This window comes from Cariama cristata, unplaced genomic scaffold (assembly GCF_000690535.1).
Source record: "Cariama cristata isolate BGI_N322 unplaced genomic scaffold, ASM69053v1 Scaffold44648, whole genome shotgun sequence".
NCBI classification, from domain to species: domain Eukaryota; kingdom Metazoa; phylum Chordata; class Aves; order Cariamiformes; family Cariamidae; genus Cariama; species Cariama cristata.
The window spans coordinates 1-11,513 of record NW_009633702.1 but is presented as its reverse complement, the minus strand read 5'-3'; the positions used below and the strand labels follow the sequence as shown (position 1 = coordinate 11,513).

Below are 11,513 nucleotides of genomic sequence, written 5' to 3'. Positions count from 1 at the left end.
GCAGGACGTAGCTGTGCAGATGTTGCTCTGATGGATGCAAGGAAAAAACACAGATCTCTCTTCCTTCTTGGACGAGAGGGAAGAGACGAACTCAGCTTTCTGCAGGTCCTGGCTGCTCTGAGGTTCATCACACCGTCACCAAGACTGTTCTGAGAAGGAGCTAGGCTCAAGCAAAGGGGATGTGATGAAATCACTTACAAAACCTCTTGCTGTTCTCTCCTTTCAGGCACCAGGAGTGCAGTGCTTAACACAGAGGCCCGCACTGTAGAAGCAGATGTCCTGAGCCGCCGCTGCGTCATGATGCGGCTGGTGGATTTCTCCTATGAGCAGTACCAGAAGGCTCTCCGCCAGTCAGCTGGTGCTGTGGTGATCATCTTGCCACGATCTATCTCTTCTGTCCCACAGGATGTTGTAAGGGTAAAAAAAAAAATTCCCTTTTTCTTCTGATGGCAGATGTGTTTGAGAGGGAGAGAGGCTTGGGTTGCTGCAGGACTGAAAGCTTCTGTTGTAATGCACAACGAATCATATTCTAATTTTGAAACTTACCTTTCTCTCTCTGCTTTGGTTGTTAATTTTTTTTCTGCCCTTTTGCATGTTTAGCAGATGCTAAGTTTGTGTCTCACTTAAATCCTCAGCAATTCATGGAGATAGAGCCGGAAATGCTTGCTATGGAAACCATCGTGCCAGTCTACTTTGCAGTGGAAGATGAAGAGCTGCTGTCTATCTATGAACAAACACGGGCTGCTTCTGCATCACAGGGTTCTGCCTCGGCTGCTGAAGGTGAGTTCTAAGAAGTAGAGGAAGCATCTAGAGGAAGACAGGCCTGATCCCGCCTCTGAGAGCAGTCTGCTGTGTCATAAGCACCATGAACCAGTGTTCTGTTGCCTTCATGTTTATTCTGTCTTCATTAAAGTGCTTTGAGATTTGATGGAAGAAAAACACAGTATAAAAGAGAGTATTACTTGACTATATTTGGAAATACAGTTGCATGGAGTTGAGTTCTCAGCTTCACACTGTTGCAAGTAAGATAGAAAGCAAAACTCAGCTTAAAAATAACATTGAAGATGTTAAGTGACTACAGCGTGTTGGTAGAAGCTGAAGCTTTTTGTCTGACCACAAGTCAGTTCAGTGCTTCCATGTATTCTCCTGTAAATACCTTTACTGTCTTACTGACCTGCTGCTCATGATTAACTTTAGGACTGGTGGAGAAAAGTTTTTGTTTTAGGCAGCTCAAAATATTGGGATTTTAGGACAGAATGAAAATGCATCATCACCAGGATTCTGTGTCAGTGCATAAACACAAGCGACAAGTGAGAGGGCTTAAATAGTTTAAAGCTGGGCTCTCCAAAGCTCAGTTAGCAAGGGAAATAAAGGGATGAAACTTCCCCCGGTGTACGTATTTTTTTTATTTTTGTTCTAGTTCTGCTGCATACGGCAACTGCCAATGGCTTCCAGATGGTGACCAGTGGGGCTCAAAGCAAAGCTATCAATGACTGGCTCATACCCAGCGTGGAGGTGAGTTGTGTATGGATTCAAACTGGCAGCATTGATGGGATGCCTTCTTTTATTGGGACTTAATCAGACATTTGGACTGATAGGGGAAGTCAGGGGAGTGTCAGCCAGGTAAGTATCTGAAGTCCTCAGAACTGAGGTCACTGCAGACTCAATAGCAGTGTAGAAGTCAGGCTGTCTTTGTACAGGCACACAAGAGGGGATGCTGAGTGATACTGATCTCTTTCCTCTGTAGGGAAGGCTAACGGGACTGGGTGGAGAAGACCTGCCCACTGTTGTGATAGTTGCCCACTATGATTCTTTTGGAGTGGCTCCAGTGAGTATTCTTTCTTCCTGCAGCTCTCTGTTCCTGTCTGTGTGTTCCTATCTTTTTTCCCATGTGGCCTCTGCCCCTATGTTTTCTCTTGGCCTGAAAGATGTGGAGCAGTTATAAGCAGAGCATGGTGGTGTGCTATCTTGAAGGCTGTTCTGGTACATCAGAATAAGTGTAGGGTTGTCACCTTGTCTCTGTCCCACTTCATCCTGCAGTGGCTGTCACATGGTGCTGACTCCAATGGCAGTGGTATCTCAGTGCTACTGGAACTAGCCAGGCTGTTTTCCCGACTCTACACCTACAGACGTACCCATGCTGGGTAAGAAACTGCCTTATTCTTGGCTGAATGTGTGTAGCTGAGATCAGATAAGGGCTTTTGCTCCAGACCTGTAGAGTGTTACAGACAGTCCTTTACTTCCTTTGCTCTGTTTTGTTTCCCTCTGAGTATGGCTGCTGTTAATGGCCGAGTTCCTTCCTTTGGTTTCTTTGCTGTAGCTCTGCTCAAGCTTGGGGACAAGTGGAGAGAATGATGTGAGAAGTAGATTCCATCTTCAAGCACTGGGAACTCCCTCCTTTTACCCTGTCCTGCCATTACCTTAGTATGTGGCATGTAGGTAGCATTTGTTAATGGATAGTTTGCCTTGAATGTCAGGTGCTAGCTGTTGTGATTTTTATCACACCTCCAAGGCTGAGTAAAGGAGTGCTGTAGCCATGGAGTGCAGCGCCGTAATGCTTTTCTGTCTTCTTTGATGAACAGGTATAACTTGCTGTTCTTTGCATCTGGAGGTGGCAAGTTTAATTATCAAGGAACCAAGCGTTGGCTGGAAGACAATTTGGACCATACTGGTGAGTAAGGGGCCAGCATTCCAGCATGCTCTGTGGCAAGGCCTCTGTTAATATGATTGTGTTAAGTGTCTAGTAAGTCAGCCCTCCCGTGAGAATCTCCTTGGGTGGGCCTTGCTTTTTTGGGATGGAAATCCCAGCACAAAACATAGCAATAAAGGTTCGGGTTTTTCTGTTCCAGATTCCAGCCTGCTGCAGGACAACGTAGCGTTTGTTCTCTGCCTTGATACTCTGGGCCGGGGCAGTAGCCTTCATCTCCATGTCTCGAAGCCTCCCAAGGAGGGGACCTTACAGCATGCGTTTCTGAGAGAACTGGAAATGGTAATGAAAAGCATTCTAAGTAGGTGGGAACTTGGGACTTACTCTGGGGAGCTGCAGCTCTCCAAGGGAGGAAGGAAGGAAGACGTGAAGAAGGGGTGCGCCATTGACATACTTCATTTATTGTTTACGATCACTTGAGCTGAAGTGCAGACAAATCCTCATGCCACAGTCCCAGATGAAGCAGACTAGATCTGCTGCATTTTTCCACTGCACTTCCTTATGGCTTGTTGCTTGCAGAAGCTACCCTGTAGCAACACTAAAACAGCTTTTTTGACATTAAACCAGCTTTTTAATGACAGTAACTACACCTTACAGGTGGAAGTGTATTTACCTTCTGGAACACAAAAAAAATTGGGTCTAGGTGGACTGGACAGTGCAAGACAGGACTATGCAGTGGGCAGCATGACAACCTAGATGGCTTGTCGTTTCCCTCAGGTTGTTGCCAGCCAGTTCCCAGAGGTGAAGTTTTCCATGGTGCACAAGAAGATAAACTTGGCTGAGGACATGCTGGCATGGGAGCATGAGCGTTTTGCAATCCGACGCTTGCCAGCATTCACCATCTCCCATCTGGAGAGCCACCGGGACAGCCTGCGCAACAGCATCATGGATAGGAGGTTAGAGGCCTTAGGGAAGGGTGCAGTCGAAATCCAGCCTGTAAACTGGCCTCATGACTGCTTGTACTGTTCTGATGGCCAGAGGATGGGTGAAAAAACACTGGGATTTGGGCTCGGGATTCAGGCTCATGCTTGGTGCCATGAGAAAGGGTGGTTTCAGGAGGAAGCTGATCCCATTGACAAGTCCGTAATCCCCTCTTTTGCTTTAGGGCACAAATAGACACTAAGGCACTAACCAGGAATACTAGGATCATTGCTGAGGCTTTGACAAGGGTCATCTACAACCTAACAGACAAGGTAAGAGATGCCCATCGTGCAGTGCTAGCCAGATGTGTCCTGCCCAGCCAAGCTTGCTCTTGCCAATACCCTGGGTTTTTTTTTCCCTTGCAGGGAGCACCTGCAGATCTGCAGATCTTCACGGATCAGATGGTGAGCACAGTGCGTTTTTTGTAACCTGTGGGAAGAAGGAATCAAGAATCTGGGAGAGAGAGGTCTGGTCTCAGCATATATGTGGTTGACTTCCTTTCTTTGGTGGTATTTTTCTGCAGCAGATCCAGCAGGAGCAACTAGAATCAGTGATGGACTGGCTGAGCAGTCAGCCCAGGGCTGCCCAGCTGATTGATAAAGACAGCACCTTCCTCAACACCTTAGAATATTATATGGGTCGCTACCTGAAAGATGTCAAACAGCATCATGTAAAGGCAGACAAACGGTAAGAAAAAGAGATGAAGGTATCAGCCAGGGCATGCAAAATGGCTTCCCCCTCCAATGAATTTTGTCTCTGAGCTGCAGCTTTTCTGGCTTCTTGGCATGTAGCTGGAAGTGATTGCTCTTTTCTGCTCTCCTGTCAGTTTTGGTTTATGCTCTGAGTTCTCCCAGAGAAAGCTCTTTATCATTCCTCACAGTACAGTAACAAGTCTCAGCAGCTCCCTCTGTCTGAAGAGCTTGTTTTTTCACTGTTTTGGTTCCACCCTTCCCACTCTGAGTGCTGCTTCTCTCTGAATGCAGGAAAAGACTAAGATCCCCTAGAAAGCCTCCTTTAATTGCCAAAAGGCAACTTCCATCTTGTCTAACCTGTTTGGGTTGAAGCAGTTTAATAAACTCAGTGAGGTGTCTTCCATGTTCCTCTTCTGAGACAGCTGAGCAGCATGTGTTCTGAATTCTATTCTTAGGCTTCTGATTGTAGGAAAAGACAGACTTGACAACTAAAATCAGTTTGAGATTGGTATGTGAGGTGGTCATGCTTACCTGTGTCTGGTTGGACGAATTCCTTGGGAACAGAGTTCTGGGCTGTCCTTACTGTAGTGTCAAGAAGTGTAATACAACCTGAAGAATTTATTCTTTTCACAGTGACCCTGAGTTTGTTTTCTATGACCAGCTGAAACAGGTGATGAATGCATACAGGTATGGAATTTTCTTGGGCATGTTGGGCTGTTGTCCCACTCTGTGGCAGTACCTGCTGTAGCAATTTCATGTGTTCTTTCTTTATTGCAGGGTCAAGCCAGCAATCTTTGATCTGCTTCTGGCTGTCTGTATCGCAGCCTACCTTGGTGTTGCCTATGTTGCAGTGCAGGTAAGAGAAGAGAAGCAAGAGACAGATGTATTGTTTTCCTCATGAATCACATTAGCTACATTAACTGGTGCTCACACAGTCCCAGCACCAAAGTTGGAATAATAATGCCACCCAGTCTAAAAGTAGTAATCCAAAATGGCTGGCTGTTTTGGTGTGTGTGTTTTTGAGTATCTCAGTTGGCTGTGCTGAAGGCAATATCTTGCCATTCTAGTGCAAAACTATTTCATAGAGCTCCTTCTCTTCGTCAAGGACATGCACAACTCACTCACTTGTTAAGCTATTTTGGCTATGTAACGGCTTCAAACTGAAACTTCTCAAGGTATCTAAAATCTGCTGTAATGTTAAAGGTTTGCAGCTTGTAGTAAGTTAGGAGATCTTTCCAGTATCTGAACTTGGGATGCAGCTTAGAAATGCATCTTCAAGGTTTTGTGTGTTTGTTTTTTTTTTTTTGTTTTTTGTTTTTTAATGAAACCATAAATACATCCTATGTCCATATTCTTGGAAATGTGATACTCCATGCCTTGGCCAGCCAGCTTAATTTAAGTGTTGAGAAAGCCACTGTGAGCTAGGCTTCTGATCCTGGCTGGGCTCTCTGAAGAGCATGAATGAAAGGGAAGCATTTTAGGTCAATCTAAATTTTGATCTCTTCATGTTATTTGTGTTTATTACTTGTTGGGGGAAACAACAGGCATTTAAAAATCCAATGTAACAACATAAACAGGAGGGAGAACGTATACTTTGATTTCTGTCAACTATCTTCATTATGTTTGTTACTACAATTTATTTGAAGCCTGGAATCTTGTTATATCTGTCAAATACCTGAAGTAGCTGTTATCGAATCAAAATGCAATTAATCAAAGCAGAATCAAAAGGAATTAAGTGAATTTCTAAGTCACTGGTGAAATCGTGAAAGAGAAGATCCAGTTAAAGGATTGTGAGCTACTGGGAATCTCTGTGTTTGCCTGGTTCACTTTTACATTCCTGAAACTGCTAGCAGCAGTGTTTCTGTAGTGACCAGTATCATGCGTGTCTTGAAATCTGAAGCTTTCTCCTCCCCTTCAGGAGGAACAGAATTGCATCAAAAAATGTAAAATCTTTAACAAGTGTTTGCATCTTCACAATAGGGTGATACAGGCCTGCACAAACACTTCTGTAAGCTGTCAGTTTCTGTACAACTTTCAAGTAACTGGCTTCATTGTAATAATTCATCCTAATTCACCAAGTTGTACTCTTGACTTCAGGATGAGAGTACTGGTGGAAGATCGAAACAAGGTGCTGCCTTTGCACATTAGTATTGTTTTAAGCCTTCTAGTAAGTTTTCTCTCTGTACAGCACAGTGATTTTATTAGAATTTGTAAGGACTCATGGTTACTTATTTTCCTTCTGTTTCCAGCACTTTGGTCTACTTTACAAGATGATACAGAGATTATCCCTTAAAACCAAGCAGCAGTGAAGCAATGCGTCATCACCCATACAGCAGCACTGAGCCATCGGTGAGCCCATCAGGAACCTTCTCCCTTCCGTTGAATCCTGCTGTTTTTCTTCCTCTATCTCCTCTTTGCTACTCTGTAGAGCGGAGGAAGGCAGAAAGAAAAAAGAAAATGAAATTTTAACTCTTGTGCACCTTTTAAGTGCTTTTCTTTACCTTCTTCCCCTGACACGTACCATGTCTGTTTTCCTTTGCTTTTTTGGCGAGGGAGGAGCTCAGAGACTTCAGTAGTTCCTGCAGGTTGTTTAAACACTGAACAGCTGATTCTGAGCAGCTTCGGTGAGTGTAAAACCAAGTCCAGCACTTTCGTGGATACATGTGCCATACAGCCAACTTGGAAACTGAAACTACGAGTAGTGTGACATGTTATCTCTGCCCAGCAAACAAGGACTCGAAGCAGTTGTTTAAAAGAAAAAAAGTACACGTGCAACTTAAGAAAACATGCTAATAGTACTCTCTTTATGGCACCTCTTCCTTAAGTTCACTGCCTGGCTTTAGGAAGGTGCACTGAGCAAGCAGTGTCTGCAGCAAGCATCTTCTTGCATTTTGTTTAGAGTTTGCAATAACTTATTCCCTTTTAGGAGGTGTAATGTAGATGATCTTGACTGTTATTAACAGAATGAGGAAAGATTGTTAAAACGGGTTCCTTGCATTAGGGTTCTTACCAGGACAGGTTCTATCCTGCCTGTGTTGGCAGATGCATTTTGCTGTGTACTTGATTTCTCTTAAAGGTTATGGTCCTTCAACAGTTCATGGCTGCTATCACTGTGCTGAACTCTTGCTCGGTTTTTAAGGGATGTTCTGCAGTCTCATCTGTTGCAGGATCGTGTTCTGTGCTGTTCCTTGTATTTAAACAAGCTGATTATGCTAATAGCAAGAGCTGTCCAGCTCCTGCTGAGCTCTGGTCTGTAATCCCTTCAATCTTCATTCCTCAGTTTTCACTTCCAGATGGGTTCTAGATTTTGGGGTGTTTTCCCATGTTCACCTGCATCTCAGGGTCTCACTTCACATTTTTCAGCTCTATTATTTCTGGAAACACTGTTCCTGGCCTGCACATATGAGCAAGTTCCCAAAGTGCTTGTTGCTGTCCTTTCATGTGCTGCGTTCAGTATGTATGAAGGGAGGCAGGTCACTTAGCCATTAAAAAGCAAAAAAAACAAAAAAACAAAAAAAGAAGTTTTATGAATGTCATTTGAAACATGGATGTTTCTGGAACTGTACCTAAGAGAGTCTGTCTTGGAACACATGCTCTCTGTTACTTTTATCCTTGAGCAAGCCTTATTTTTAGTTTGCTGATGCTATGTAGTTGCCCAAAATAGTTGCCAGTGCTGTGCAAAGATCAGGAGGGGCAGGTAACCAGTTGCTCAGTATTGTCATCTCAAGTTAAGTCTTTCCTGAATTCCACCATCCAAGGTAAGCAGAACACTTGTCACCACTTTCCGGTGAGAGCTGAATGCCCTTTCTGGGCAGTGTTGCACTTCACTTACCCTCAAGTTCTCCTGGAAAATATATCCAGATACTGACTACAAGTCCTAGGCTAGTTATAGTTCTAGAAGATGTCCTGATTGAATACTACTGTCCTGCCACTCAACAATGTTTGAGTCCTTTCTGTAACTTGTTCTATGCACATGAGGTCTCTTCACAGGCCACGGTGACTACCTTTTTTTTTTTTTTTTTTTTTTTCCAAATGACTACTTTTATTTAAAATAGCATCTTCTACGGAGGCTGAAAAGCTCTTGTGTGTTTGAATGAAGGTGTACCCTTTTTTTTGTGTGCAAGGAAAGTTCGAGCTGTGCATCCTTGTCTTCACCACAGCTGCTGTGCACGCACTTGTTAGAAAATGGGTTGTTGTGGCCAGTCACTGTCCTTGTCCTTTGGATGGGGACCAAAGTACTGATTTCCATCCATCTTTGTTTGTTTCACTGTAATCTCCTTGGAGTACCCTTACCCCATGATGTGTGCTTTCTGCTACTTTAAATGTGTAGCAACTTGTTCTTTAAAGGGTCTTTTCTTTTCCAGGAGAGCATGCTGATGTCAGTGGCTCACTGTAATATCAGCAGGTGGCATGGTATCAAGCACTCCTGAAATATCAGCCCTTTTTCTGATCTTTTGAGTGCTTATTTAAAATATGTCTCTCTGCATGCATGAAGTGTTTGTGACACTCCTCTGTGAAATGAATTTATGATGACTTCAGAAATTGCTGGAGTGGTTGGAATACAGGTCTTGATTGTTTTTCACTGGCTTCTATGCTCTTCCCTTAGAGACTACATATGTTGTGCTGCGGGAAGGTGCATGCTCTGGACTGTGTAGGTTCAGAACATGCATGGTACAGTGGCTATCTGAAGAACTTCTCAGTAGGTTCTGAATATCTGGAAGTAGTTTCAGAGGCCTCCAGGTGCATCATACATTTCTAGTGTGTTACAATTGGAGAGGGAGTGTTCCCTCCAATCCAGCAGATTACTTAACCAGGCTTAATGAAACTCCATTACTTCACCGAGAAAAATAGAAAAAACAAAATCATTTGCAATCCTGCTGCAGCTTGACTTGATGCATATAAAATTTGCAAGTAGTAGGCAAGAGAGAACAGAACAGCCTGGAGCATTCTTCCTTACAGTGGAGACTGTCGACCTTTGGTCTCCCAGACGAGAAGCTCAAAGTTCAGAGTCAAAAACTTCCACCAAGGCAACCCAGTGTGGTTGCAGCTGTGTCCCTGTCAAGGTTGTAGTATTAAAGCAAACATGGTAGCTCCTTGTGGTCTCAACAATGAACTGCTAAGACTCCTGATGCAGTGCCAGAATCCAATGGCAGTAATCTAAAAGAAAGGTAGATGGAGATAAATGAGGAGAGTTCATAAACCTGAAGAGCAGTTGGAACAGTACATCACGCTTCCCCACACAAGGGTCATTTGTCCTGTAATCTAATTGGATGCATTTTGTGTGTCCCTAGCTGGCTGCCATAGAAAGTAGTTTTTACTACAGATGAGGGGTTATGCTTTTGATCAAAGTGCATGTGCACTGAGGCATTATATACTCAAATCTGAGATAGTCAGATTCCAGCTTTCTCATAGCTTGAACAGAGTGCCCATCCTGGGAGTGAACTTAATTCCCACATTGCTGTTTCCTTTGGGAAGATGACAGAGAAGCTTGTAGATAGATCCTGCTATTCTGCTAAGTTTTGAAGAAAAAAAGAAACAAAAAAAATGGTGCTGATCCGTACTGCAGCATATCTGATCAATTCTGTCACCAACACAACACGCAAAGGCAGAAATTCAGCAGCTGTTCTGGTGAAATAAAAGTTCTCCACAACATTGCAGAAGACCTCTGTGTAGCTGATTCTTGTTGCCCCTGTTTTTATCTATATCTATCCTTTTTATCAGGAGTTTGCCTGGCCTGGAAGGAAAAAGCATGGAAGGCATATGTCCACATATACAGAAGTGGCTAGCAGTTGATGCTTCTAGCCGTAAAACAATTTTCTCTGCTATCTGTCTGACTTTACCAGTTGTCCTAGTGCCATCAAAATCTGCAGTTCACAAAAACCTGGTTTTCCAACAGGGTTTAAGCACTGAAGCTGTTCATTCCTTCTGTCTACTCCCACCCACACAGGCAGTAATGGGGATTGTATGCAAGTAGTTTGGACTATTGTAGTTGATCTCCCACGTAAGAGAGGCTGGTTCATTGTTTGTGTATTTTAAATCATGTGCTCTCATGTTGTTCACAGCACAAGCCAAAATACTGAGCTTCTCCTGCACATTGTGGCCAAGCTGGGTTTTACATTTGAGAGCCATTCAGTCTTGACTTACCCATCTGAAATGATGGGGGTGCTAGTATGTGTCTCAGTAAATTGGGCCTCTGGGTACACAAGTGTGGGCTCCTGCTTGCTCACTTTGATCTGTTTAGTTTCCATTTGTAGCTACTGGATAGCAACTTCAAGGTTATAATCTGGAATATTTGCAGCTCAGGAAAAAGAGTTGATTTATCTAGCAATGTTAACTCAATTATTTATCTCTTGTGTGTCCTAAAGAACAAATGTATATTTGGTGAATATTTAAAAGCTAATAGAAAATTCAATGCAGTTGATTTACATATTTTTCTGACTATAACTGTAATAATATTTAAGTATTTTAACATTTTCATTTCCTTATTTGTTTGTCCCCTTTTCCTTTGGAAAAATAAACCAAGTGAGTAGGTTTGATGAACAGATTGGTTGGAGAACTATTTGCTGCTGGAAGCTCAAAAAACTGGAATCTCCTTGCATTATTTGAAGGAATAGACCTCCTGCAAAAAGGGAGAAAATGCAACTGTTTAAGAGTTTACATCATCCCTTCTTTATAGTCAAAAGTAAAATAGTATGACAGAAAGCATTTACAGACCATGAGTAAGATTCCAGCACCTTGAGGTGAGCAAATTCCCATTTATTCAAAGGGTTCATGCTGATTTGAAGCAAGTGAAGTTTCTATGCAAGACAGCTTCGATACTGTGAAGAACTGGCTACCTGAAAAGCCAATGTGGTGTATGCTAGTGGTAGATTATTGTGCTTCTGTCACTACCAAATGACTTTTTGAACACTTACAAACTATTTATTTAAATTATAAACATTACAGGAGTTCTGTTCCCTGGGCATGAGTCACCTGACGTCTTACAAACCACAGCAGTCATAGTTGTAGAGTGGGAAACTGACCTAAACATAATAGAAGGGAAAGACAGATGTTGCACGTTCATTCTGCCTCATAATGGCTGAGTATCTAAGGGGTTCTCCTTGGTCAGACCTTTGTTTCGAGCATCAGCTGCCTCACCTTCCCACATGTGTTGTGAGGACGTACAAAGTCATCTCGGTGCATGCCTTGCCCAG

The 11,513-nt window shown here is 43.2% G+C and overlaps 1 protein-coding gene across 2 annotated transcripts; it reads left to right on the top strand.

Annotated features, from left to right (window-relative positions):
• Window positions 1-231: 231 nt before the first annotated feature.
• On the top strand, window positions 232-8,762 carry NCLN (nicalin). Of its 2 annotated transcripts, XM_009706843.1 has the most exons (15): window positions 232-417; window positions 636-780; window positions 1,421-1,515; window positions 1,748-1,828; window positions 2,041-2,144; window positions 2,583-2,671; window positions 2,850-2,989; window positions 3,425-3,603; window positions 3,813-3,900; window positions 3,994-4,032; window positions 4,152-4,315; window positions 4,954-5,007; window positions 5,098-5,176; window positions 6,570-6,669; window positions 8,685-8,762. In XM_009706843.1, the coding sequence occupies exons 1-14, from the start codon at window positions 298-300 to the stop codon at window positions 6,627-6,629; spliced, it is 1,437 nt and encodes a 478-aa protein (XP_009705145.1). In that variant the 5' UTR covers window positions 232-297; the 3' UTR covers window positions 6,630-6,669; window positions 8,685-8,762. The 2 variants fall into 2 exon arrangements, with proteins under 2 accessions (XP_009705145.1, XP_009705144.1); XM_009706842.1 differs by lacking the exon at window positions 8,685-8,762 and having other exon boundaries at window positions 6,570-7,078.
• The last annotated feature ends 2,751 nt before the right edge of the window (window positions 8,763-11,513 follow it).

Excerpts from the sequence above, each read along its gene's own strand:
- NCLN (XM_009706843.1), top strand. The coding sequence starts at position 298 with ATGATGCGGCTGGTGGATTTCTCCTATGAGCAGTACCAGAAGGCTCTC. Across the intron at positions 3,604-3,812 it reads AACAGCATCATGGATAGGAG|GGCACAAATAGACACTAAGG; the intron begins GTTAGAGGCCTT and ends CTTTTGCTTTAG. Across the intron at positions 3,901-3,993 it reads TCTACAACCTAACAGACAAG|GGAGCACCTGCAGATCTGCA; the intron begins GTAAGAGATGCC and ends TTTCCCTTGCAG.